Source organism: Misgurnus anguillicaudatus, chromosome 21 (genome assembly GCF_027580225.2).
Source record: "Misgurnus anguillicaudatus chromosome 21, ASM2758022v2, whole genome shotgun sequence".
NCBI lineage: Eukaryota > Metazoa > Chordata > Actinopteri > Cypriniformes > Cobitidae > Misgurnus > Misgurnus anguillicaudatus.
Window position 1 is genome coordinate 43917130 of NC_073357.2, and position 26310 is coordinate 43943439.

The 26310-nt window shown below is 41.6% G+C and overlaps 1 protein-coding gene across 6 annotated transcripts in view; it reads right to left on the reverse strand.

The window, feature by feature from the left end:
• Positions 1-2767: 2767 nt before the first annotated feature.
• The window catches only part of tshz3b (teashirt zinc finger homeobox 3b), a 350078-nt gene continuing 326535 nt past the window's right edge, over positions 2768-26310 (reverse strand). For all 6 annotated transcript variants that reach the window (XM_055208427.2, XM_055208409.2, XM_055208417.2 and 3 more), the window contains one exon: positions 2768-7711. In XM_055208427.2, coding sequence (XP_055064402.1) covers positions 4314-7625 — 3312 coding nt within the window. In that variant the 5' untranslated portion in view covers positions 7626-7711 and the 3' untranslated portion in view covers positions 2768-4313. The remainder of the gene's footprint in view (positions 7712-26310) is intronic.

Here is a 26310-nt window from a genome sequence, read left to right on the forward strand (position 1 = left end):
TCATCTCAGTTGGTGAGCTTTAATGTCTGCCCCGCGTGATAAATACCGGGTTGTGTTTGTATCTGTACTGTAGCGACTAACTGCTTTTGTACTGTAAATAATTCTCGGTGTGTTTGTCTGTTCGCAGACGCATAGGCCAACGTGGGAAAGCGATCGGGTCGGGCGGGGGCGAGCGTGTGCTCGCGGAGACCTTATTACCTCTTCCAGCATGGAGTGTGTTGTGTCTCGAGTGATTGGTGATCACATTTGTAATGGCACACTGCTGCACAACGCCATTATGCCCTTTGTCATCGTACCGAGCCACTGACAGCCAACCGGCTCTCAAAGACAAGAGATATAAATGGCAAACACACACTCACATACACTCCACATGTATGTGAAATGATTTTGCCATGGGAGACTTCAGGTGTGTGTTTAAGTAGGAATTGAAGTCTCTCCAACTCCTGGCTCCTTAAGCTGTGGCATATTGATTTCTTGTTGTGCGAAGAACCGTTCAAGCCCCATTTAAGATTTCTATCCTGCACGTAGCCGGGAGCACACAGAGGCCCGTAAATTAGGGAAATTGCACATTCATCACACGCATTATTTTAAGATACTTTGGGAACGCGACAGCTCGAAGATCTACGGTGGTGCATTACAATACGGCCTGACTCCTCCCTTTCCATCTCTCCCTGGCTTGCTTTCTTCTGCTCGGGGTAATATTAGGGTCATCGGTACACGCCCATGATTTAAAGGAGTTTTTTTCTGTGTTAATATTCATTTTTTCCCTTTATTCTCTCTCTCTCTGTGTGTGTGTGTAGATCGTCTTCCTACTAGCGATTGAGAGAATTTATAAGGTGCCCTAAATTAGCATTTGTAATGGGAGTGCTTCCAAGGTGAGACTGCAGATGGTGAGTGAATTACAGCGCATGTAAATTACACAGGTTAAGAGAGACAGCTCGCCTCAAAGGCGTCCGCAGACAAAGTGAAGCTTTGGGTCAGCGCAGCAGTGAATCAATCAGGCCCGATTGTTGAGAAGTGCAGCGTGTGGATGCGCGTGTCGCCTGCATCATTGTAATTTGCTATGTGCAGGATGTGCCGGCGCCCGCTCATTGTGTAGGCCGCCTGGAAATAGTACTGGTGAGTGTTTGCGCGCGATAGCGTAAACACAGATGCATTTCCAGTGCCGTGCTTAATCCGCAATTCAGTTTATCTGAGAAGTCCAGCAATACACGGAGACCCTCAGAAGCTCAATAGCATTACAATGCGGCATTCATTTCTGTGCTGTAAGGGCTGGTTTGAGAGTTTCTCAGAGTTTTAGGCGCTCTGGTCTTTTGTAGCAGCAGCGCGACGGAGATAAAGCCACAACTCTGTGGTTCAGTCCTGCCCACGTAAACCTCTCATTCTGAGCTGATTATGTGTACAGACCAATTACACTCTATACATCCTGGGAAATATACCCATTATTGAAGTATTTGAAACAATTATTTAGGCCTTTTAGACACAAACACACATTCTTTATAGTATGTGTGCCAGTTTACGATCTGCCATGAACTGGGTCAAACTGCAAAGCACGTCACCATCTCCAGTCCGATATCTGAATATTGGTGCGACAACATCTTAGAATCCTTTACACGGATATCGTTAACAGCTTTATATAATATATAAATGTATGTGACTTTTAAAAGACGCCACTAGCATCTTTAAGGACTGGGATATTGTTTATGTGCGTGTGTGAGAATAGTTAAATGTCTTGTATTCAACCTTAATAACCCCCACTATGGCTTGAAACGGAGGAGAGAAAATGGTTTTCTTACACTTCAATTTCTCGAATATTTTCTTTGCAACTAATGAGCACCTTAAATATGGCGCCAGACTTCAGGGAAGCCTGTGAAGGCTGACATTTTCACACACAGCAGCACCTTGTCACCACACATGATGTAGCCTCTACCTGGTTCCTGACGTTTCCGAGCGTGCGCGTGTAGGTGTGCATGCCGAACGCCAGCTGACAGATCTGACGAGGAACGTATTCGGTAACTAAACATTTGAGAAAGTGTCCCACCATTATGAGATATATCTTATACATGCTTCTACTTGCACTGATCTGTTCCCTCTCTCTCCCTCTTAATGTGAATCTGTCTCTTCCCCTCTCTCACAGACATAAACATCAAGCCAGGCATCTGCAAACAGTACAGTATGCCATTTAGATTTTTTCCGTATGCAATCTATGCTAAAATGGAGCTTTATAGTCGAACGATAAATGTGGGTTTGTCATCGTTCTGGATGAGACCCAAACAAATCTGTCCCTGCAAAATGCAAGAGCTTTTGCTAATTACAGCAGTGAAAATGGTGAAAAAGAGACAGTTAATGCCAGAGCAATTATCTGTTACATTCCATTGTAGAGAGGGAAAGGCACATCGCCCTTCAAGCAGCCTGATGTTTCCCTAGTTAAACCATATTAGGAGATGGTGCGAGTCGATGTGTCACCGAGCAGGGATTTAGACGAGAGGAGTGATGGGATAGATCCGCCCAAAATATATGACACCACTAAAGTCAGAGGTACTATAAACACTTTGTGCTTGAGAGACAGAGGTCTATGCACGTGCGCGCGCACACACACAGACACACATGCTCATTCCTCTCAGTGTTGTGTAGCTGTAGGGTAAGACCACCGGACCTTTCTTTTCACACTCTTGTCGTCTGCTATTTAACTGACAGCAGTTTGCTTTAATCTCCTCATTTTTTATCCCCCGGCGCCCGACAGACTTGTGAGCCATGACACATCAAGTTATTGCAAAAAAACCGAAAACAATTTCAATTTAATGCTGCAGTAGAAAAAAGGTTATATGAAGTCATATAATGAGTGCTTCATTGTCAACAACAACAAAAAGGAAACACGGCACAGAATGCATAACAGTGCCTGTGCTGTTAACATGCCAATATTTTACACATAAGATTTCCATTCACTGGCAGCTGTCAGTTACTTCAGTAAATTAACTGCCAAAATGTAGCAGAACTGTCAATTGGAGGCAAGGTAACCATGGTTACCTTTCATATCCCCAAAAATGATGAAGCTGCAGTGTGGATTTATGGAGGAATAATTAGACAGAACAACAAAATTAAAGTTACCGATCGAAAAAGGCATTCTACAATATGAAACAACAACCGAGAGTGTTTATAAATAAAAGGGTTACATTGTGGATTTCCTCCTTACATTATAAAGTAGCATCTTTTTTATACAACCATTTAAGTGAAATGATGGAACAAGTACTGTCTTGTACAAGAAGTTTAACCCTTTGAGCACGAGGTGGAAATACAACTTTAGGGTGTTTCTCATGTTTTCTTTCCCTCTCATAATCATATCTTCTGATTAAATAACATATTTATAAAACTATTGTGCAAAACAATTTCATTAATGTCTTCATATATTGTGCACCAGTAGATAGTCATACTCATCTTAAATTAAAAAATATAAAATGATGCATAATTTAGACAGAAATTAGTTTATGTTTTTATGTACACATTTTTACACCGACCTGAATTCATAAAGGCCCCTGATTTGAGCAAACGAAAAGACTGCTATTTTGGATTCACATATATTTCTGCACTGCAAGCTAGCTGTCCGTGTATACATGGGCTGGTCTATCATCAGACACTGTGATTCTTTTTGGGGTGGTCGAAACAACCTAGAACTTGCCTCCTCAGATATTCATGAACTTTCAATCTCAAATTTCTTCTTCTTTACTGATAATTTCCTTTCCTTTTCTGGGGGTTGTAAATATCGAAGTATTAAGACGTACTCAGAGGGTTAAATTGTTTATGCTGAGACCAGCATATTTATGTCACGTTAAAAAGGAAAACATAAGAGAGAAGGAAAGAGAGATAAAGAAAAGCCCAGATTCAGTTATCAAATATTGAACTAAACCATTTCATTAAAGCATGCAGCTTACTGCATCTCAAGGATGCCAAAAATCCAATTTACACAACTTTCAAATACATACAACTTCATTTTAGGTCTTTTTTAATTTACCTTCATATTTTACCAGTGACAAAAGCACCTCTTCACTCAACACTGCACAGTTAGAAAATTATCATTTGTTTTTCTCTGTTATCCACTTTTAAATAAAAATGCAGAAAGTCTCTAGGGCTGAATGAGTGTTCCGGGGAGGAAAACTCCCAACGATGTGCCAAAACTAAACAGTAGTTTTCTGGCATGTATGTGCAGTTAGTTCTTCGTTAATTTAAGTTCTTTTAATTTTTCCTTAAGAAATGTTAGTCAGAAGGCTTGAAAAAGGACAGAGATAGAGAGATAGAGTTTTTGTCCTTGGCAATTGCTAAGGTTTGTCAAGTTCAGAAACATACATAAGATGGTCCTCAGGGGATTTGCCATGGGTCTTACTCAGATGGAGCTTGACAGCATGCTTGCTGGCAAAAGTCCGATTACACAGTTTACACTGATATGAGGTGCCATTTGACTCCTCATCTGGGGAAGGGGAGAGTGAGTGAGGGCTGGAGTTTGGGATTGAATGGCTCAAGGAATGCGCTTGGGATGAAAGCAGTTTCTCAGAGAGCCCCTTGTTGTGGCGTGAGATCTGGCTAACAAGCTGCTCTCCAGATAATTTAGCCAGGTCCCTGAGCCTGAAGCCCAGATGTGACTCAAGATGGCTGACATAGGTGGAGGGGGAACGAATCTGTGATGCACAGTCACTGCAGAAGAAGACAGGGTGGCCAGAGTCAAGATTTTTTAAGAACTTTGTGCCACCTGTCCGCCTCAGCTGGTATTTGACGTTGGCCAGCCAATGGCTAATGGTAGTCATTGAAAGGCCGGTAAAACGGGAAATATGCATGCGCTCCTGTGGACTGAGGTCTGACATAATGTATTTGCCATCACCCGTTTGCCGCAAACTGGAAGCAAACTGTGCCTGCAGGATGAGTAGATGCTGAGGATTCCAGTTGGACTGCCGACCCTTTCGTTTCTGAGCGGGAGAGATCTCCTCCGATTCCTCGGGTGTCGACCCGTCTATATCAGATCGCTCTGAGAGACTCGTCGGCGTGGAGGACTTGGACGCGTGGCTTTCTGTGAGGTTACGTAACATATCAGAAATGTCAGAGAGGGCATTCTCGCGCAGAGGTGAACTGGACATGAAAGAGGCCACAGCAGATGAGGCTTTGGCCATGGTTATGGTTGACAAGGGTGAAATTGAGGTTGGAGTAGAGGTGGAGGAGGACAGGGCAGCAGATCCCAGGGAGCTGTTCTTATCACTCTTGCCTTTGGTCAGATCAATAGGCTGGTCATTGTTGATGTGGTAAAAGTAGCGATCCAGATGATCATTTGTGTTTTTGGTCTGAGAAGGAGTGGAAGCAGCTACGGCTGCCTTCTCTGCCAAGCTGTTGCTCATCTTGAAGAGCATACTCATGGGGTCAAGGGATGGCAGGGCAGGTTTGGCAGCTTTACCAAGGTGAACATTCATAACTGACTGAAGAGCACTTAAAGGGTTAACAAACGGCTGCTCAGGAGGATGATCAGTAATAATAGCGGTGCTGCTGCATAAGGTGGAAACAGGAGTTTTAGCAACATGGTCAGTGCCATTTTCCACAGATTCTTTGGTGAGTGTTTCACCATTTGTGTCTTTGTGAGTGTTTCCCCCACCATTGGTCTCAGGAGTTTTGGCTCCTCTCCTTTCCTTGGGGGACTCCCCTCGGGCAGATTCCCCTGCATCACTACTGCAAGGAGAGGGTGTGGTCCGTCTAAGCGGGGAAGACCTAGTTCCTGGATCCCTCATCTTCTCCTCTACTTTGGCCACTTTTTCTGTTACTTTTTTTACAAGCTCCTCCATGGCATGAAAATTGTTTTTGGGCAAAGGAGATGTTTGGCAGTTAGGCGGAGAGATTAGCGGTTGGTTTTTGGTAGGAGATAGAATCTCTTCTCCAGAAAACATATATTTGAGAGGGGAACTTTTCCCAGAGTTACGTAGAGAAAGTTTCATAATGTTTGGAAGCTGGTAGGCAGCGTGAATACTGGGGTAGCCTCCCCAGCTGGGTGTGCCATTCTGTGCTTTGTTGATGGCAGATGTTACTGTGTTCTCTAGAGATTTCAAAATGTCAAAACCCCCCTTAGGGCTTTCTTCAAGATCTTCTTCTGTCAAGTATGGATATTTGGATGAAACATCAAACTTTTCCTCCGTTTCACTTTCTGTTGCTTTCTTGTCTCTGCAATTATTTGGCTCCTTTGTACATTCTACTTCCTTCTCCTCCTTTTTTATCTCCTTGGGTGTGATTGCAGGGGAAATACTAGGGGGAGGAGGTGCGGGTGGTGGTGGAGAGAATGCAGTGGCAGCCAGTGGCACAGACTGTACTTTATCCTCATTAGTAGATATGGTGTTAGGAGCTGTTGTGGACATAGACTCCATGATGGGTTTGCCTTTCTTGATGGCAGAGTTAGTGACCTTGATGAAGTGTCCTGTGACCATCATATGAGCTGTAAGCTCCTGTAACGTGTCATGTGAGCTCCCACACTCCATACACTTCAGGATCTGGGACTTCCGTGACTCAAACTGCCACGCATAGCTAGCACCATTCTGGTGTCCATATCGGTTGTTGGGTGTGATGTAGGGATTAGGGGTCTTTTGCAGAAGGTCATTGGGGTCAGATAAAGAGGGCTTGGGCGTTCCAGCATTGGAGTCTGGCGAGCTGGGGAGTTCTAGCTCAATCGGGGCTCTTTTACGAGCTGAGGAGATAATCTTGGCAGCCACAGGTGTAACAGGTTCCTTCAGAGGCACTTTCTGGTAGTGTTTTGTCTTAATCATATGAACACTAAGGTCCTGCAGTGACTCAAAGGAATGGCCACAGTACATGCACTTAAGGACTTTCTGCGCATCCTCTTTCCCTTCCATCTCCAACAAAGAACGTTTGCGGGGCTTCGACCAGCGCCTGGTACCTTCACTGTCTGTCTCATGGTTGTCGTCCCGGTAGTGGCCTGTTTCATTCATATGCACAGTGAGCTCGACCAGTGTATCGTAAGCAGCACTGCAGTCTTTGCAACGGAATTTGCTCGCACCAGTGAAGATGGAGCCATACAGTTTGGTGCTCTGTCGGTAAAGCTGCACAGTACTGAAGAGGTTTGGCTCGGATGCTGGATGCAGAACTCTGCTCTGGTTCTGTGAAACATTCTGCAAGGTCTTTGCCACAGCTGTCTGGTGCCAGTCGTATCCTCCACTACCACAACTACTGCTGCTACTACTGCTGCTGCTGCTGCTACTGTGACTGCGTGGGGGCTTTTCTGCTGGCTGCTGGGACGTATTCAAGTTCAGCGATGACCAATAGGAGTTGGTCAAGAAACTAGTGTAGATAGCTTTCATCTGCTCCAGGCTGTCTGGGCCTAATGGTGCTGCCTCCTCACCGCTTGGCGTGGCTGTTGTTGTCATCATCACCGATGAAGTTGAGGAAAGTGAAGTGAGAGGCTCCTTGGCTGAGCTGTCCTCTTCGTTCTTTATGGAGGCACTCTCAAAGTCTGACATGCGGTCACTTGACTCACTTAGGTGGGACTCGCTGTCCATTTCATGGCTGGAGAAATCAGCAGGTGGGGAGTCATGGAAGCCTGCTCTGTCTTTAAGAAGTAAGTCTTTGTCCTGGCACACATACTTCATGGCAGGTTCCTCCTCCACAGCTGAATCCTCACCCTCAACATCCTCATCAAGTAAGGCAGCATCTTTCAGCTCCTCTGGCACATATGCTGCAGGTAAAAAAAAGAGACAAAGAAAAGACATGTTATCACAGTGTCCAATTATGAAGATTTGACACATTGCATTCCCACAATGCCTTGTATAGTGGATAGACAGCTGATAGAAATGTCAGGCATCCGTGTTTTCCTACAGCACTGACAAACAAAACAATCAGTCAGACTTTTTTCATATCATAAACTGCTACAGTAATTCCTTCCCTACTTTTCTATTGCATTACATTGCCACATGGAATGAAGTTATGTTCCTCCCTTTCTTTGTTCTGAAATAAGAGTGCGACAGAAGGGGGGGTAAAAGAACGGAAAAAAATGACTCTTCAAACCGAAGTTGCCACCTTATTCTTCTCAAGGGGCAACAGCTTGAAATTAAAACTAAATTTGAAATTAATGAAGCACATTCTGGAGGTGGCATTCGTTTCTGAAGTAATAAATTACTTGTATCAACCTCAGAGACAGCAGTTCCTGTCTGTCAATTAATATGTCTTACGCTTCTTCAGCAGCCCCTAATGCATTTCCAAACAGACACACTCGCCATTTAAATTAAGAAAGCATTCTCACTCATTACCTTGCAAAGGCTTGCCTGCTTGTAAATAAAAATGATTGTATGTACGTTTCCGACATAAAAATCCCGGCACCAAACACATTTGCGTCAATTACGAAAGATTAGAAAAGTTGAAATTTATTATTTACAGTTAAGCCTGGAGAACACAACTGCTCATAAAAAGAAATGGTCATGTTATACACAAAGCTGTATGATGGAAAAAGAAGCAAAAATATTTTTTTCTTTTTAACTTACAGTGGATGAAGACAGAAAGAGAGAGAGGGGTGGGAGAGTGAAAAATATAACACTGAAATAATTCCCCGCATTCCTTACTGCATCTGTTAATCTTGCTTTTAACCAGGTATGTAAACATCAGAGAGAGAAGACACTCTATTGGACACGCTGGTTTTCTGTGAACACATTCGATCATGTCTAAATACAGCAAATGTCACACTAGTCATAATATAACTTGTACACACAGCATATAGATTTTATTCTAAATATAATATGTCAACTTGTATAGAAGGAACATCTGAGGGAATAACATTGTTTTTTTTTACTTTTTTACTTTAACACATTTCTAAAGAATTAACCATCATTTTAATTAATAGCAGTCCATTAAAACATTCTTGGTTGGGTGAAACGATTTTATTTAAAGGGATAGTTCACCTAAAAAATGTATACTTCTGTCAGCAATTTCTCATCCTCATTTTGTTTTTGTACCCGTTTAAGATTTGTTTTCTTCTAAGAAACACACAAAAAAGATATTGCGATAAACGATGGTAGGCACACAGTTGATGGTACACATTGATTCCCATAGTAGGAAAAAAACATACTATGGAAGACAATACCATCAACTGTGTGCCTACCATCATTTAATCACAATATCTTCTTTTGCGTTTAACAAAAGAAAAACAGAAAACAGGTTAGTTTTCATTTTTGGGTAAACTATCCCTTTAAGTGACAATGACATTGGCTGTCTAAAAAAAACTAATTACTTAAAGAATGAATAAAAAGATAAATAAAAGTAAACCGTTTAATTTACCTCAACAGGCTTTTAAATGTCATGTAACGTAGCCTTATACAGTAATTTTCATTCTTATTAGATTATTATAAACCTGATAGTATACAAACCGTATTTATATCCGACCAATATAAACTGTAAACATGCCATTTCATTTTCCGAAATGCTGCACTACAAAAAAAAGTAATTAGGAAAATGCATAAGTCTACGAACAAAGGCTCTTCAATATTGACAGTGAAATTTTTTACAGCATTATTATTAGGATCCATCTTCTCACACACATCACAGCCAGTCTGTGAAATCGAATCGCCCCCTACACAAATCACAACCAACTGTGATCGTGCAGCACACACAAACTTGCATGCACACGCTCACACACAGCCATCTGTTCTGAATCAGCCAAAACGACAGCTGTTTAAGAGAACAATGCCTTCGTTCAGGAAGCAGAAGAAGCAGAGCTTTACATCAAGGCCAAATAGCAATGTAAAAACCCTGTTCCTTCAAATACATCCCCTGACTTTAAATCTCCTCACGGTGATTACAACACACACACACGCACACACACACACACAAAAAGGTGGTAGTTGTATCAAGAAATCTTTAGCTCCCCGTAAACCACTACATGTAAAAATGTAAGGTCAACCTTGAACATAATTACACAAAATGATTAGCTGGTGATTAAAGTGAAAAATGAGGGTGGGTGTGCTGGTGGGCAAAAAGAGGGAGCGAGAGAGAGAGAGAGAGAGAGAGAGAGAGACATAGAGAGAGAGGGAGCGTTTGCTTATCACTTCAAACTTGTCTCACTGTAACCTTGACCTGAACTTCACTGTATGTGGAGCACAGAGTATTGCTGGTGTGTAGGTGTACACCCTACAGCAAATCTGAGGAAGACGTGCGCTCATGTTTCTGTACATGTGTGTATTTTGTTCAAAATTCATTTTCAGACACCAAACAGAGAATTAGCCCTGCTTGACAACACAACAATCAGCAGTAACCCCCCTCCGGGTAACCTGAGAGAGGTGGCGAAAGACAAGAAGGCGGCAAAGGCAGGAGCTAACAAGAGAGTCCCGACAATCTGCGACACACACACAGAGTGTCTGTGCACGTCCTGGCTGTAATCCAAATCCCAAGCCCCCAGTGTACCAGGAGTCTGTGTGATCTGGCTGGGAACAATATTGAGATTTCATCCTTGGACCTTCTAAATCCAGCGCTCTGGTCCAGGCCTCCCCATACCACACAGGTGCTGTTTTAATTAGAAAACAGGATGCTTGGAACCAACAGTGGTGGTGGGGTGGGGGTAAAATGAGAATGACCTCCCAATGATTTGGCATTAGACTGGAAGAAAAGCTTGATCTAATTTACACTCGGATGTCCAGGCAGGCGACCAGCAGAGAATGCTGTTTATCAAGGCAGTGGAGAGCGTAACCTTGCAAACTTGTATGGCCGCCTGGGTCCGGACTATTAGAACGCATACAGTCTTTGAAATTATCAGAGCGTGAAAACCTTAATACATATCGAAATGATAAAACTGATCCTCGAGCCCTTTCATCAAAATAACAAGGCCGTGCTATGTTATGCAAATATGCTTCATCTTTACAACAAAGCTTAAATGCTTTAAAGAAGCAAGGTGCCCTTCTTAGTTAAAATAAAGCGTCTGCTGTAAGCCACAAATATATGCCAGATTTTGGCATAGAAGGGGATGAAAGCGCTTTAGGCTGTTCTAGTTGTCCACCGCTCTGAGTTTTCAACAGCAAATGCTGGTATTGATATCTAGTGAGCATGGTGGCCGATGTACTGCCAATGTGATGCAATCTAATAACACTGTGTCATAATACTTATTTTCACAATACTTCAAATTAAACATTTAAAAACCATGCACATCTGTTGACAGCGCTGTTAGATTTTAAAATCGTCCAAGTGGGCACAGTTAACAGTCGGTAATGTCAAAAATATCCATCGCTGTTTTTTATATGCAGAAAATAACCTCTCAGCCTATCAGGTCTTTTTGGTGTACCTTTCTCTCTATACATGAAATACACTGAACTAATATGTATGAACCAAGCAGACATCCTCAGCTGCTACTTCTGGATCTTGTTTGCAATCAGCCTCACTTATACAGACAGCGGTTGAAGTCGGCAGCCCAGTCCAATACTTCTGGGTGTGTGGATGAGCTGGAGAGAGTGAAAGAGTGAGTAGTTGGTAATTAAAGCTGCTATATATAGCCCCTAAAGCCCACATTTATAATGGGAGGTATCTCTCTCTAATATGCCACTATCTGCAATGTGATATCATTAGGAGGAAAATGGTTTGTAGCCTTAAGCAGACAGGCTGTCTGTGTGCGGCTGGAGAATATGAGATAGCACCAATCCACTTCTCTTCTCCTCTTTCCTCTTCTCCTCCACCCTCGCTCCTTTCCTCACCTCCCCTCCATCTCCTCTCCTCGGCTATCATGACCCGCGTTAATGAAGTTAATTGAATCTGAGATCAATAATGTTTAATTATTGCAATTTGACATGCACAGACAAATTGGTGGGGAGGCCAGGCGGGTACGTAGAGGAGATGTGTGTGTGTGTGTCCCACGCCGGGGTGGGCGAGAGGGCACGGATGGACATAGGAGGCAGAGAGAGAAGGATGGTCAGAGCAGACAGGCGTGCCATCGATTCCAGAGAGACGCCCCATCGACCAGGCCCACTGACTGATGGAGGCCCTGCTCCAAGGCTAGCCAGAAAAAAGAGAGCTCACTAAGACCACTCTAGCCAGCCTGCCTAGCCCGCAAACGGCACATTGAGATGGATTAGATGGACAGAGGAGTGTAACAGAGAGAGAGAGAGAGAGAGAAAGAAGAGAGAGAGATACCTAGTAAAAAAACAACAACAGACAGACACGAGTAGATTCTACCTATCATCATTGATGCTTTGATCGTTACTTAGTGATAGTTACTATGGCGAGTAGCACGTTTCAATTCCCCGCATCATTACTCAGATCTCACATTTTTACTTACGATAACATTAAAACAATATTTACAGGGGTTATTTACAAGTTAAAGTCTACGGACAGCTGTGACTTCCACAACAATGTTGATATGCAACTATTTTAAACCTTTATTTGCGAGGCTGCACACATGCCCGTCGGGTTGCCATTGCCAGTGTATTACCGTAAAAAAGCATTTTCCATTCGTTTTTACAAGCTGTGGGGCGAGTCAAATTATTGCGATAATCGACAGCATGTGACAGATGCTGTACGTAGACATTAAATTGTAAACTAACCAATATTCCCATCAGGAACGAACCAATAGGAACAAATCAGAGGTAGTTATATATAAAAATATTTGCATCTGTTGTTATAACAATGATTGAAAATGAGAGCCGAGAAAGTGAGAGAGAAAATGAGCTGGTGTGGATTAAAGAAAAGGAGAAAAAAAACAGGACTGGATGTGCCTCGACGCTGGCAGAACCGAGCGAGAGAGCTGGTAAACACAGACGCTAGCACGGCTAATCGCCCGCTCATGCCACTCAGCGGGAGAGCCCCTGACAGTGTGTGTATGTGTGTGTATGTTTACACACCCTCGCTCGCCCCCCTCGCATGTGCACGGCAACCGGTAACCACGCTTGAGAACAGAGCTTCCCCCCGCTGCCATAGCACCTCCACCAGAGTTAACACTCCTACACGGCATCAAGATTGGACAGCCTCATACACACACACACACACACGAGTGCTCAGTCATACAAATGATCTTGTGTGCAACACAATAACGTACAAACAAAAAGTTGATTTATATTCACCAACAGGCTCAGTGCTGATGCAGGCGTTTAGAAACCCCTTGCTAAGGAAACATAAAGGGGGGCGATCACAGCATTAACCTCCGACGTGAACGCAATGATCACTGATTGTTTAAATAACTGCTGAACTGAAATATTGTTTGATCATTGACTTCAATTATGTATGGTGACCAAAAAAACAGTTCTGTTGACAAAATCATTTCGGAGCCAAATCCTCTGGAGATACCTCCAATAAAAACCTTAGATGTGCTTTTTGGATCTATTCCTTCAGATATTTGAACTGTGGGGTTAAAACAGCACAGCACGAACGCTCTTGTGAGTAAAAACACGCTTCATCACTTCCAAAATGCTATCAGTCACTAATGAACATCAACGTCCGCCCAGAACGTCCCACACTTTTCTGGCCGGCCTTCTTCAGAAGGTTTGTCCACAGCTAACAAAGTTCCTATAACCTGTCCATCTGTCTGTTTGTCCTCTACAAATGTCTAAAAGACAAATAACCCAATTCAGTAGGTCACTGCTCTGGCAACCCTGATAAATATAGCTACACAGCAAAAACTTTGCAAAGACATAAAAAATAAACTAATATAACAGCCAGGTTGATATAATCAGATGATTTTTTTTGCATCAGTCGATAATCATAAAATACTTGCTAAAAGTTAAATGACCAAACCAACCACTCCATTTCTACCATCTTCAACTTTGTATTCTATGTATTAGATCTTCTGTTTTTATATTTTTCATGCAAATCTGCTTTGCAGCTATGCAACACCTTTGAAAAGTCCTATATGAATTAATTCAAATTGAAAATTACACATTACAAGCTTTAAACCTATCCTAACATGCAACTCAAGTTCTCAGACTCTATAGCTGTGTCCCAATTCAAGGGCTGCAACCCTACAAGCATGGGACCTTAAAGATGAGCACTCGGTCTTTCAAGGTTGCAGCCTCAGAAGTTCGCGAAGAGAACTGAAATGAGACGGTCTATAACCTTCGGACGACCCATAACTGGCGTCACCTGCTGCGCCTGTCAGCAGGACATAGCGGAAACGTTTCTGACTAATTAAAATAAATATGAAATCAGAAAAATATTAATTTAGTTTAGAAAATATGACACGTTGATGTAGATTAAACTATTCAACAGTATATTAAATAAAATTAATCAACCTTAGAAATATATGCATCATAAAAAAATAATATTAACACAAAACAAAACTTATAATACTAAAACAGTAACAAACTTGTTTTTTGATAAATACACACTTTTATTTAATGAAGGTTTTAATTGTTTATTTTATAATATCCAGCCGCCGTTGCAGGCGCGCAATGAATCTTGGGATATCCTCGGCTGTTAAGGATCCATTCGTTCTATCCTTAACATCGCGGAGAAATGAGGACGCATTTTGAGGCTTCCTTCTAAGCATCCTTTGAAGTGGGACGTCCTTACCAGCCTCAAGTCGCGCTGCTGTGACGCAATCGGTCTAAAAAAACCCGTCCTTAGAAGGTCGCAGCCTTTGAATTGGGACACAGCCTATAAGTCCTATGAGCTGCATTTCAGGACATCACACTGACAGCTGAGGCTGATCTCCAAATGAAAAGCGAATGCTCTGAAGGACATGAAGCCTACTGCAGGTGTTCCCTATATGTAAGAGACACTGAATGAAATCCACCTGTGCAGACTAGACCAGATGTCAGATGTTTGGACTTTATGTGGAAGGACCATGCGTATCAACTTAACTGGGGCAAGTTGTCACATTTTGCATGTTTAAATATGTTTAATTAAATAAAAGTATTTTGGTCCAACATGAGTTCTGCGTGTTCAATTTCTCATTAATGCAAAGGTGTACTGGTGTGGGGGATGATTTCTTGGCACACTTTAGGCCCCTTAGTGCCAATTTGGAATTGTTTTAATGCCACAGCCTACCCGAGCATTGTTTCTGACCATGTCCATCCCTTTATGACCACCATGTACCCATCCTCTGATGGCTACTTCCAGCAGGATAATGCACCATGTCACAAAGCTTAAATCATTTCAAATTTGTTTCTTGAACATGACAACGAGTTCAATGTAAAATGGCCCCCACAGTCACCAGATCCCAACCCAATAGAGCATCTTTGGGATGGGGTGGAACGGGAGCTTCGTGCCCTGAATGTGCACAAATCTCCATCAACTGCAAGATGCTATCCTATCAATATTTCTAAAGAATGCTTTCAGCACCTTGTTGAATCAAATGCCATGTAGAATTAATGCAGTTCTGGAGGCGAAAGGGGGTCAAACACAGTATTGGTATGGTGTTCCTAATAATCCCGCTATTTTGTCTGAAACAGAAGTTTACTATTTACCAATACTCAACCGGTAGAAATTTTGGACTATTGTCTCTATCGAGGTTACGCGCCCACGTCACGTTGCTGTGCGCGTGGTCAGGAAAACTTAATGTTTGTAAACATATTTAAGCACCGCAGTTATAAGTCATTGAAACACAAACAACAGTGCTATATTCGCATCAATTGCTCATTAAGCTCTTGGGCATTTTTGCCGCTTTATATGGCCTTAAATACATATATGCGTCACAATTCCAGTCACTGCAAGTATCCTCATAAACACAACTATTTAGGGCTTAAGAGAGAGTAAACAGCTAAAAGAGAAAGAGCACGTGTAACAGTATATTGGACTTTGATCTTAAAGAGGAAGTTACCTTATAACTGTTGATCAAACAGCATTGAGGAAAAAAATCTCTCACTGCTCTCAACTAAATCAATTTTCTACCTTTAATAATATATTCTTCATATACAGTACTCCTGTGCAAAGTCTTAGGCCACCATGCTTAGATGTGTTGTCGTTGCAATGGTATAGTGATCATATATAATTATTTCCCAGTCTCTCTTTATTTGAATACAACCAGAAAATACTGAAAAATTGCATGTTGTATTAAAAACAGTATAAGCTGAAGTGTCAAGTATTTAGGGAAAACTCCCCTTCCACTTGAGCAATAGCAGACAAATTAAATTAAGTCCTAAGTTAATACTAATCGAATGACTTCAGGACTTCGGTCTCCTTAAAAAGCTCAAGATGTGTTTAGTGCCAAGAGAGGTCACACTAAATACCGACCGATGCCTGAAGAAGACATTTAGGGCGGTTTCACATTTGGTGCGATTGCCTGGTCCAAACCCGAGTTCGATTGCTCCCCATGCCCCCCATGGACTGTGTTCACATATTATTTTTGCATCCGAACCGCGGTACGCTTGCATCATCAAGCTGCAGCCGGCGCGTTCTCATGTTGCTTGGCAACTGCTGTAAACGAGAAGACGACAAGCGTGATTGACGAACTGCAAGCAGAGAGATGATTTCTGAATGCCTCCGCAAAAATTGAGGTCGACGGACAGCCCGTTGTCATCGAAACGACTTTAGTATGTTTGCGACAGACAGACGCAAGTGCGTTTCTGTATTATTTCTTTGAAAACAAAACCAAAGGTTTAAAAAAATAAGAACAAAAGTCAAGCAAGATTTCTGTGCATTTTGTTGTCAAGGTAAGTGCACGCACACAAACACACCCGTCTGTTTTGGTGGGACATTCCACATAATACGTAATTAGCAGCGGTTCACTTCTGCGATTTGGTACAATTGCGCTCACATTAGCAGCGAACCGATCTGGAGTTCACATGAACCGGACCCCAAACCACCCTTTTAAGCGGACTCGAGTACGTTTCGCGGGTGCGCACCCGAGTTCGGAAGACAGCATTCACATCATCCAAATGTACCGAACTCTGATGTCAATCGAACCCGCGTGCGCACCAAAAGTGCTAATGTGAAAATGCCCTTAGTTCTGATTTTTTTATTTGGCGTATATATTTTCTGTTGTATCTTAAAAAAAGAGTGAAAAATAAATATGGATGACTATTAAAACTTTGCTAAACCAACAAAGCTGGTGGTGGCGGCCTAAGACTTTTGCACAGTACTGTATACATTATTATTTTTTATCACTGTATCTGTTTATCTTCAGTGAGATTGAGTTTTATCTTCTTTTTTATGTTTATATTATGAAAAATCTATGGCATTAAATATTCTTATTAAATCTTATTAAAAGATAAAAAAATCTACTGTGATACATACCAATTTCAATACATATTCTTACTATTTATTTAGCAGAAAAGCTATAACGATTTTTCCCATTGTGACAACTTGCCCTTTGGTTTTCTAACCTGGCCTAATAAAAATAAATAAATAAATAGATAAAATATAAAACCAAAGTTGGGCTTTGACTTTAAATTCTACTTAAGGATTAGTCTAGTTTATGTATGTAGACCTCAAAGAGGGATCCTAAACAATTATAAAACAGAGAAACGATGATCTCCACCAAATGATCCACCCGCCTGCCTTTGTTATTCCGACGCGCTGCACTTGGAGAAGTCACATTCCTAAAGCACAGGGCAACCGGAGGTCAGACATACACACTCACACAAACACAGGGAACTCCCAAGAGGCCAAAAGAGACAGAGGGAGGGGTGATTGCCTTTGAATGAGTTTACATGTGTATCTTACTGAGATACCCCTCTCTGAATCTCAGTTTTCCTCTGCGAGTTGCCGTTCCTCTTCTACTTTCAGTAATCTTTCCCATAACGCATCTCTCTCTCCCTCTGTCCCACTCAGAATCACAGGAGTGTGTCAGTCTCCCATTAGAGAGGGTTGCTGGGTAATGGGAGAGAACAGATCTGCCTTGCTGTGATCCCCAGGGCCTCGCTCGGCTCGGCTACCACACACACGCAAAACACATATTAGCAACACAATATAAACACGGTTGTGTAGGCATAAAGAAAAATATATAGAGAGAAACATAAGATGACGTAGAAATAAAAAAGCGATTTGATGCAAACAAAAAAGATTTAAAGCGAATAAAGTCAGTGCGTCTCGTACACAAGCCCTGAACTTGGCAGATACGTTAGGCAACGAAATAATAGGCATTTTCCAACCCATAATGCAGAGTGTTAGCCGGTGGCAGTCCACTGATTTAGGTACTACGCTGAGACGTCAATCTAAAGGCCTTGGAACAGAGAGCGGGAAAGAGATGGGGATACAAAGAGAGAAAGTGGACCTGGAAAGCAAAGAGGAACGGGAGATAGAGAGAAAGAGATGCTCCTAATGGGAGACATGTAGTCATCTAGTCGCTGGCTCTCTCCATTCAGAGTGTCACTGGGTATCCATTACCTGCCACTCTCCTCTGATCTCTTTGGACAGCTCTGATCAAAAGATGTCATTTGACCTACTCGCCCGCTCGTGCCGGCCCGCCAGGGTATGCGGCCCGCGAGCGCCGAGCGAGGGGGGGCGGCCTCACCCGTAAATAAAACGACATCATCGCTTCAGCGTCCCGTCATGTTCTCTGGCCGATTATGATAATAGTGGATCTGTCAGCACGTAAACGGACAGGGCAGCCACGGCGCTAATACGCAAGATATAGCCTCTCTGCCTCTTCCTCCTTCGCTCCTGTTCCTCTCTTTATTGGGTCGGCTTTCCCCCCCTCTCCCTCTTTCTCCTCTCATTGGATGGCACCTGAGAAGCAAGCCCTGCTTGTTGAGGATGTCAGGGTTAATCTGTTAGCATCGAGCCGGGCCGGCGAGGCAAACAGAAAGAGATTTGCCTTATTCTGATTTGGAAGCAGACAGGGCAGAGGGTGTAGATGAGTTGGGAGGGGAATGATTGTCTATGATATTGCTCGCGCTGCGTTTGAGAGGTCTGCAGTCGAGCTGCAGGGCAGACATAAAAACAGACACAAAATCTAAATAAAACCCGACGTAGGAACAACACATCGGCACATGGACACATCATAGAAAATAAAGACAAACACACACACACACACAGTACACTGAGGTGCCCCCGAAACAGTAAAAGACTGGGAAACATGCAGGGTTTTAGAGGAGAGAAAAACGGCGCACAATAAAGCGAGAAAACAACACTGCTCGAAGGCAATTTAGACTGCAAAACACAAACCATTAAGTTTGTGCATTATCTTTTAATTTAATCTGGAATGATTTATAATCCATCACGCAAGGCTTCAACCATATCCAATTATTCTCTGTGCCTTGATTGACAACAAAGGTGATTTATTAAGCTAATAAAAAGTGATGTGCACCCAACCCCACCACCTCCCCAACACTGCCCCCTCCCATCCACTTTAAAAATAGCCGGTTTACAAAGACACTGTTTAGAGCAGTGTAGCTATTCACCGTCGCCCTTGGCCACAGGCCTGGGGTCAGGTTTTAGCTTTAAAATGCAATGTATAATATTAGGATGTGTGGTGAGAAAACAGGTCTGAGATCAGTAGCGATAACAAAACTTGAAGAAACACACAGGCTGCAAAAACACAGTAGTTTGATTCTTGCAAAGCCAAAATGCTTGTTTATCCCAGTTGATCAGAGAAATGAATATTCAAAGCTTATAAAGTTACATCATTGGAGAAGGAGAGAGAGAGAGAGAGAGAGGTTGGAAGAGAGAGAGATTGGAAAACAGAAGAGGAGATGTTCTCTACGTTTTGGCAGGGAAAAACAACATTATGTCTTTGATTTGCTCATTCTGCGTGTGTGTGTCATCTTGTTGCAGCTGCTATGGGCTTAATAGTGCGCTCCATCTCTGGATATTAATGAAAAGCAGAGGGCAGAAATGTTCGGCTGAATATCAACTGCTGCTTTTCTTTGGGACGCATCTAAATAATATTAAACTGTTTACCGTGCCAACAACAGGCCCAGCCACGTAATGAGCCTTGAACCCTGTGAGTCAAATGCGCCTTCCGCTAATTTTTATACGTCCCCACAGCTACGAGGCCGGTTTACATTCACACAGCTGTGGAAGTCAGGAGAACCAATACGAAGTTTCACCTCCATGTATCTTGAGGCTACAGAATAGTGTGCGTGCAAATTCTTTCGACTGTACAGTATAGTAAACTGTCGATTGCATGTGTGTGTGTGTGTCTGCGCACGTGTTCTGAATGGCTCATAAACCACAGGAGGACACATTAATGTCCACAATGTTCAGCCTGCCCTGGTAAACACACAACCCCCTCAACTAATGATGCAATAAGAAAACAAGCCATCACAGCCCCTCCACAGAGACACACACACACCCTAACACACCCACTGTAGCTGACAACAGATTTAAGATCCTAAAATTACATATTTAATAAGGGTGGGGAAATATGTTGGTGGTCTATTAAAGAGGTATTTACTTTTTTCTCCCACAAAATTCCCAGAGCTAATATAGCTAGAGGAAAATCGCAAACACGCCGGCAAGTGAAGGGTAAAAAGGATTGAGAAGAATTAAAATGTTGCAAATAGCTAATTTTCCTCAGTGATTGTGCGAAGCCGTGGCCTGAAACCTCGTTTTATTCTTTCTGGCTTCCTTTTTTCCAGATAAGCAGACATGGCTCTGGCAGTACATTCTCTCAGCTCATAAAACCAGGCCGAGGGCAGAGGACCCTGTTCTGTTACTTTACAGGCTTCCACTGTTAACAAGAGAGCAGCTCTCCTTACAGCTGTCCCGGCACTGATGTGGACCTTTGCTTTGAGACGTTTAAAAATGTCGGCCGGCTACACCAGGTCACCGTGATGCTGTGGAGCCATTATTTCTCAATCTTTATCCTCTGGCCTTTTCTTCCGCTCTATTTGTGTCCATTCTATATATGTACAGAAAGAGTGAAAATCTATATAATGCACGTATAGAAGAAAGCACAGGGTGGAGGGAAAATGGCACTTGTGTGCTACGTGCCGAAATGAAACACAATAGGATGTAAACAGGATGTGCAATTAACACACCACCAATCCAGACAGTCAGGCTGCTGCATGACACGACACACACAAAAATACAGAAGGAGGGCTGAATATATTAACCATGATATCGAAATCATCCAATGTAATCATCAGGTTTTAACATTTCTATCCAGTTTGAAAGAATGTATATTAATAATAATAGATAATTTTCCTGAAAAAATTGCATTGCGTGAAAAAAAGATTCACGCGAATAAAGCTATTGCACAGAATTTAAATAATTTATAATTATAGTAATTATTTCTAAACAACCAAAAAATAACAATAATAAATTGGCCGCATGGATTCAATTCTTCAATTCATTGTCTTTATGTGTTTATTAAGCCTGCTCTCACGGGAATTTGTACATATTTTATGAGTTGGCTAATTCGTATGAATTCATATTTAGTTTTAAATATAAAAAAAACAATAATGAAACCCCTCCCCTAACTTCACAGGGGCGAAAGCAAGTCATTCAAAAACTTCTGAATATGGTCGTACAAATACGAACTAGCCACTAGGGTTGTAATGATTAACCGTCCAAATGCACGTTTTCTCAATGAATTAATTACTGTGAAATCCCGGCACATTCGAATGCCAGGGGGCGCTCTCATGCAGAAACTCCCTTTGTGCCACAGAAGTAGTAGCATTGCAAACACTATCCCAGGAAATGTCTACAGGAATATTTATATCGCTGTTCTTCAAATTTCAGGTATTTTCATGATAATAAAGAATATTTTGAATGATTTTTGTTTAACGAGTGTTGCTTTTTTAAATGCACGTTATAAACGACTCCGACTCATAATGATTTTAGATTGATAAGGACTTCCTACTGACCAAATGCCCTACTTTTTTGTATAATATAATTTTTTTTTTATTAAAATGTTGAGTTTTAGAACAGTTTTTTTGTCACAAATTTTCTTTGGGGGCCGCAAAGGAATGCACCGTACACAAGAGGGGCTGCATGCTGAAAAAGTTTGTGAACCACTGCCGTAGTACATAATCCATATAATGCATGAAACAAAGAATCGCAGCCTTGCGATTCAAAATCAAATTCAGACAGGCATTTTTAATGGGACACGCGATTTAATCGTTACATCCCTATTAGCCACCACATAAAATACGTACAAACTGAAATGAGATTGTGTTGGCTCACTGCATAAAAATACCATTAAAATATAAATGGTTATTTGTTTAAAACTGTAAAACTCAAGAATTTGAGGTTCCAAAGTGCTGCATATCAATCAAAATTCACAACTCTTCAATGAGGTTTGTTTTTCTCGGTGTCGCATTGCATCCTGCATATTTTCTCTTTAATTTGATATCTCAAAACCTGAGCGCTTATTTAGAATAAAACTGTGATTATTCTGTTTGTCTTTCTATGATTTATTGCATGACTGAAATTAAAATGCAACCCTAGATCTTTTAAAATGGCATTCGCTCTAAAAGGGCATTCGCTTACTTTGATATTGCATTACAGACAAGTTATTCCTAAAATCACAGTGAATGATGGATAGCTTGTGCTCCATTGCCATCAACACCTCTTATAGAAGGCTGCGGTTTGATTGGTCGAGCCGCAGGGCCCTGGTCCCCCCCTCCGCCTTGAGTCCTAGGGGCCGCAGGGCCACTGATCGGGGCTGGGAACTGATAGAGTATCCATTTCAAAGGCCTGGTCTGTTCCACGGCTCCAAGGAAGGGGGCATGAAATATAGCAGGAAGAGGAACGCCACATTTAATTATCTCATTATCACACAATGGCAAACGAACACAAATGCAGCGGACTAAAGTGAGTGATCCCAGAAACTTTAAGCATTAAAACGGACCCTCGTTGTGTGTGTGTGTGTGTGTGTGTGTGTGTGTGTGTGTTGCATGAAAGAACTAACAGCTCATATTTAGATGTTTAGATGTACAAGCTCTTTTAAACTGCCATTTAAACACACACACACACACACCCTCAGGGCTTATGCTTGGGAAGATCATTAACCTCTCCGTACCCAATTAAAGTGAGAGTTTGTGTGAGTGCAAGTGTGTGTGTGTGTTCAAGAGTAAATGTTTGCCTTCATGTGTGTGTAAAATATTGCATCTTTTCCTTTGAGTGTTCTTGATGGGAATGTTTTGTAAATTAATCACACAGTGGATGAAATCTGAACAAACACACGCACAAAGGCTAATCAGCGTGTCTGCTGTAAACGCAGTAAGGATGAGGAAGAGTTACCACCTAGCATTGTGTTTGCAGGATGGAACTCCACAGGGGAGCACAGAGAACCACGCCGTGGCCATGAACCTCACAATACCACCACAATACAATCAATACCGCACACATATTCTGCACACAACTCACGACTGCAAACAAAAAACACGGTTCCTGCAAAAACCAACACAGGCGTAGCTGCACACTACGAACGGCTAGAAAGTAAGTAAGTATGTTGCTACCTCAACGTCACAATTGTACAAAAAATAAGATGGTGTGTGAATAAGTTTACCTGGGTATACACAATCTCTACCCTAGGGATGGATAATGATAGTCGACTATTGTGTATCAACAACATCCTTATTTAAAGCACAGTTGTTGTAGTGATACACAAGCAGAAAGATATTTTTAGCATTTGTGTTGCAAGTTGTGATTGCATCTTGTGAGCGGTGCATATTGAAAATGGCCTGTCAAATTTAAATTATTCCAACTTTTAATAACTTTGCCCTAATCTAATTTATTGAGATGTTTTGAATTCAATAACACATGAAGAAAACCCTCAAAGCGAGTCTGACTAAGGTAGGGTAAACCCGACACTTTTCCAATTAAACAGGGCTTTCTTGGAAGTTTCTCATCTAGTGGATTAGGAAAACATCAACCAGTCGATTTTAAAAATATGTATTTTTTTCACACCCATCTCCCACGTCAAACACAACTACTTGCATTGGAGATTGTATCCAAAGTGTTTATTTTCATTAACGTTTTGCTACAATTAAAGTGACAGTAACAATCATTTTTAATTCCTAAATACAGACTTGAACTTTGGTAGCCTTTGGAATGCCACAAATGTGCACTAAGCACCAGAACAAAAGTTTGAAATTCGTAAAAAATTTCCCCCCATAATAATCGAATGATCAAAGGACATGATGTAGTATTATCAAATGTATTGTTATAAAGATGCTACCACCCCTTATTCAAGTGAAAAGAAAAACCTGCAAGACAAGGGCAGACAGCATGAATACTCCCATCTTCCTGAGCAAATCTTTGTTTGAGTGTGCGTGTGTGCGCATCAGGGAAGATGAAAAAAACTCTAAAGTTTGCCAATTTTTGCTTGATACTATCTTCTCCCTAGTCTCATGTTTTTTTCCACTACCACTTCTACACTCTCTCTTTTCTTGCACCACCTCCAAACAATAAATAAAGCATGTGTGTGTGTGTGCGTGCGTGCGTGTGTGTGTGTGTGTGTGTGTGTGTGTGTATACACGGGCTCTGTTGATAATCCTCCAGAGCTGAAGCTTATCTGCATTGTAGAGAGGTGCGAGGCAGACAGTCCCTATCGCAGGTATTAATGTAGCGCAGTTCCCTGTGTCACGATGGAGAGATAAGCAAACACACTGCCACAGCAGTCCCTTACACTCCAAACACACACACAAAACAGAGGCATAACAGATTGTTTTCCCCCATCAGCCTTCAATGGAAATGGAAACTACTAACAGAAGAATAGTGAAAAATTCAAAGCGTCTTTATAGTTGAACCTAAACATGGGTCCTATAAATTATAATACAGAATTAGCAATAAGAGAGAACACCGAAAAATAATAAGGAGAATATCCGGCAGGAGGAAAATAGCGTGTATGTGTTGCTACCACTGCGTGTGTGTGTGTGTGTGTGTGTGGACATTGAGACAGCTGCAGAGTCCTGACTTAACTGCTATAATCATGTCCAGCATGAGTGGAATTCAATTACAAATGAATGCTCATTTCATGCATACATGTGTGTATCTAACACATTACGGTGAAGGTACGCAGTTATGATCGCTAGTGTCATACCATTTGCCGTTTTACACGCACAGCTGGGAGCGAAGAAAAACTTTACCCCCACTGAATTCCAGGGTTGGGTGACTGGATCGAGCCAGAGGAATTCATAAACAGTGGGGGCCTTATCAGCCGTGAGAGGGACATCCTCTCGAGCACACATACACACACCAGACGTGATGTGGACCGTGTCATCAAAAAGCGACGCAGACTGCCGCAGAAGAGAGATGGGAGTAAAGCTTACTCATTATTTTCTAAAAGAAAGTGAAACACTGGAAAGATATTAAGAATATAAGGCATAATAATAAACAACAAAACAATACAAAAATAGCTACATAAAAATATGCAATAAATAATACAATTAATTTTACTGCTAATAATATTATTGTTTTATACATGAAAATAATGCATTTAAAATATTTTTTCCTTACTTAAAAATAAAACAACAAAAATAACACTGAGTAGCATTACGATAAGAATAATTGGTTTTAATTTAAAATCATTTTTGGACAGATGTTATTTGAATTTTGTTCGTTAATGTGTTTCCCATCTGTACCTCATAGATGTTTTACCAGGGCTACTTTTAAAAGCGTGCAACTCAATAAGACTGGGAAAAAAACACGGCTGCCCCAAAGCGATTTTTTTTACAGGAAGATCATATTAACAGTGCAGTTGTAAACAGTTAATCACATTAGGGCCATATTTTGTTTCAGAGGCATTGTTTTTAACATTAACAGGATCTGTCAAACTAAATCTCCGTATTAAAGTAGGCACAATTCGTAAAAGTACTTTACACGTAACACGTAGTGTAATGTTTACAGGAGCTGTGCGGCTAAGTGTGTAACCAGCGGCTTTAGGGACTGACCCACGACTAGGTCAATAAATAACCTCACAGTGGCTCAATAAATCACTTAAATCCATGTTTGACATAACTGCAACGACGAAAAGAGATTATGCTGATAAGCCATTTAGCTACACATTTACCGAGACCCAGTGACCGAACTTACAATTGATTATGTACCAGAAGCCGAAAAGGGATGTTAAGAAAACATTTTTAAACATGGTCATTTGCCCTAACGTGAACTAGCATTCGATGTAATTGTCTCGGTTTAAAGCTGTTGGTGATCGAGTCAAATCTTGACAGTCAGTCAATTAAAATGTAAAAACTTTACTATTAATTAAAGGGTAAATGTAAAAGTTAAAAATAAAACTAGTATTAGTTTACAAAATAAATTTGCTTTGCCAAATATATAAAACACTGATTTGGCTTAAACACCACAAATTCCTTCCTGTGAACAGACGATTCTAAAGTTCACACCGAGTTAATAGCCTTGACATTTCCATCTCTATAATTTCATCAGAAAGGTATGTTGAGGAGATCTGTGAGTAGTCGTGTCTATCTGAATTATATTTGTGGTGCGAGTCGACGCTAAAGAGTAAAGCTATTTTTTCTC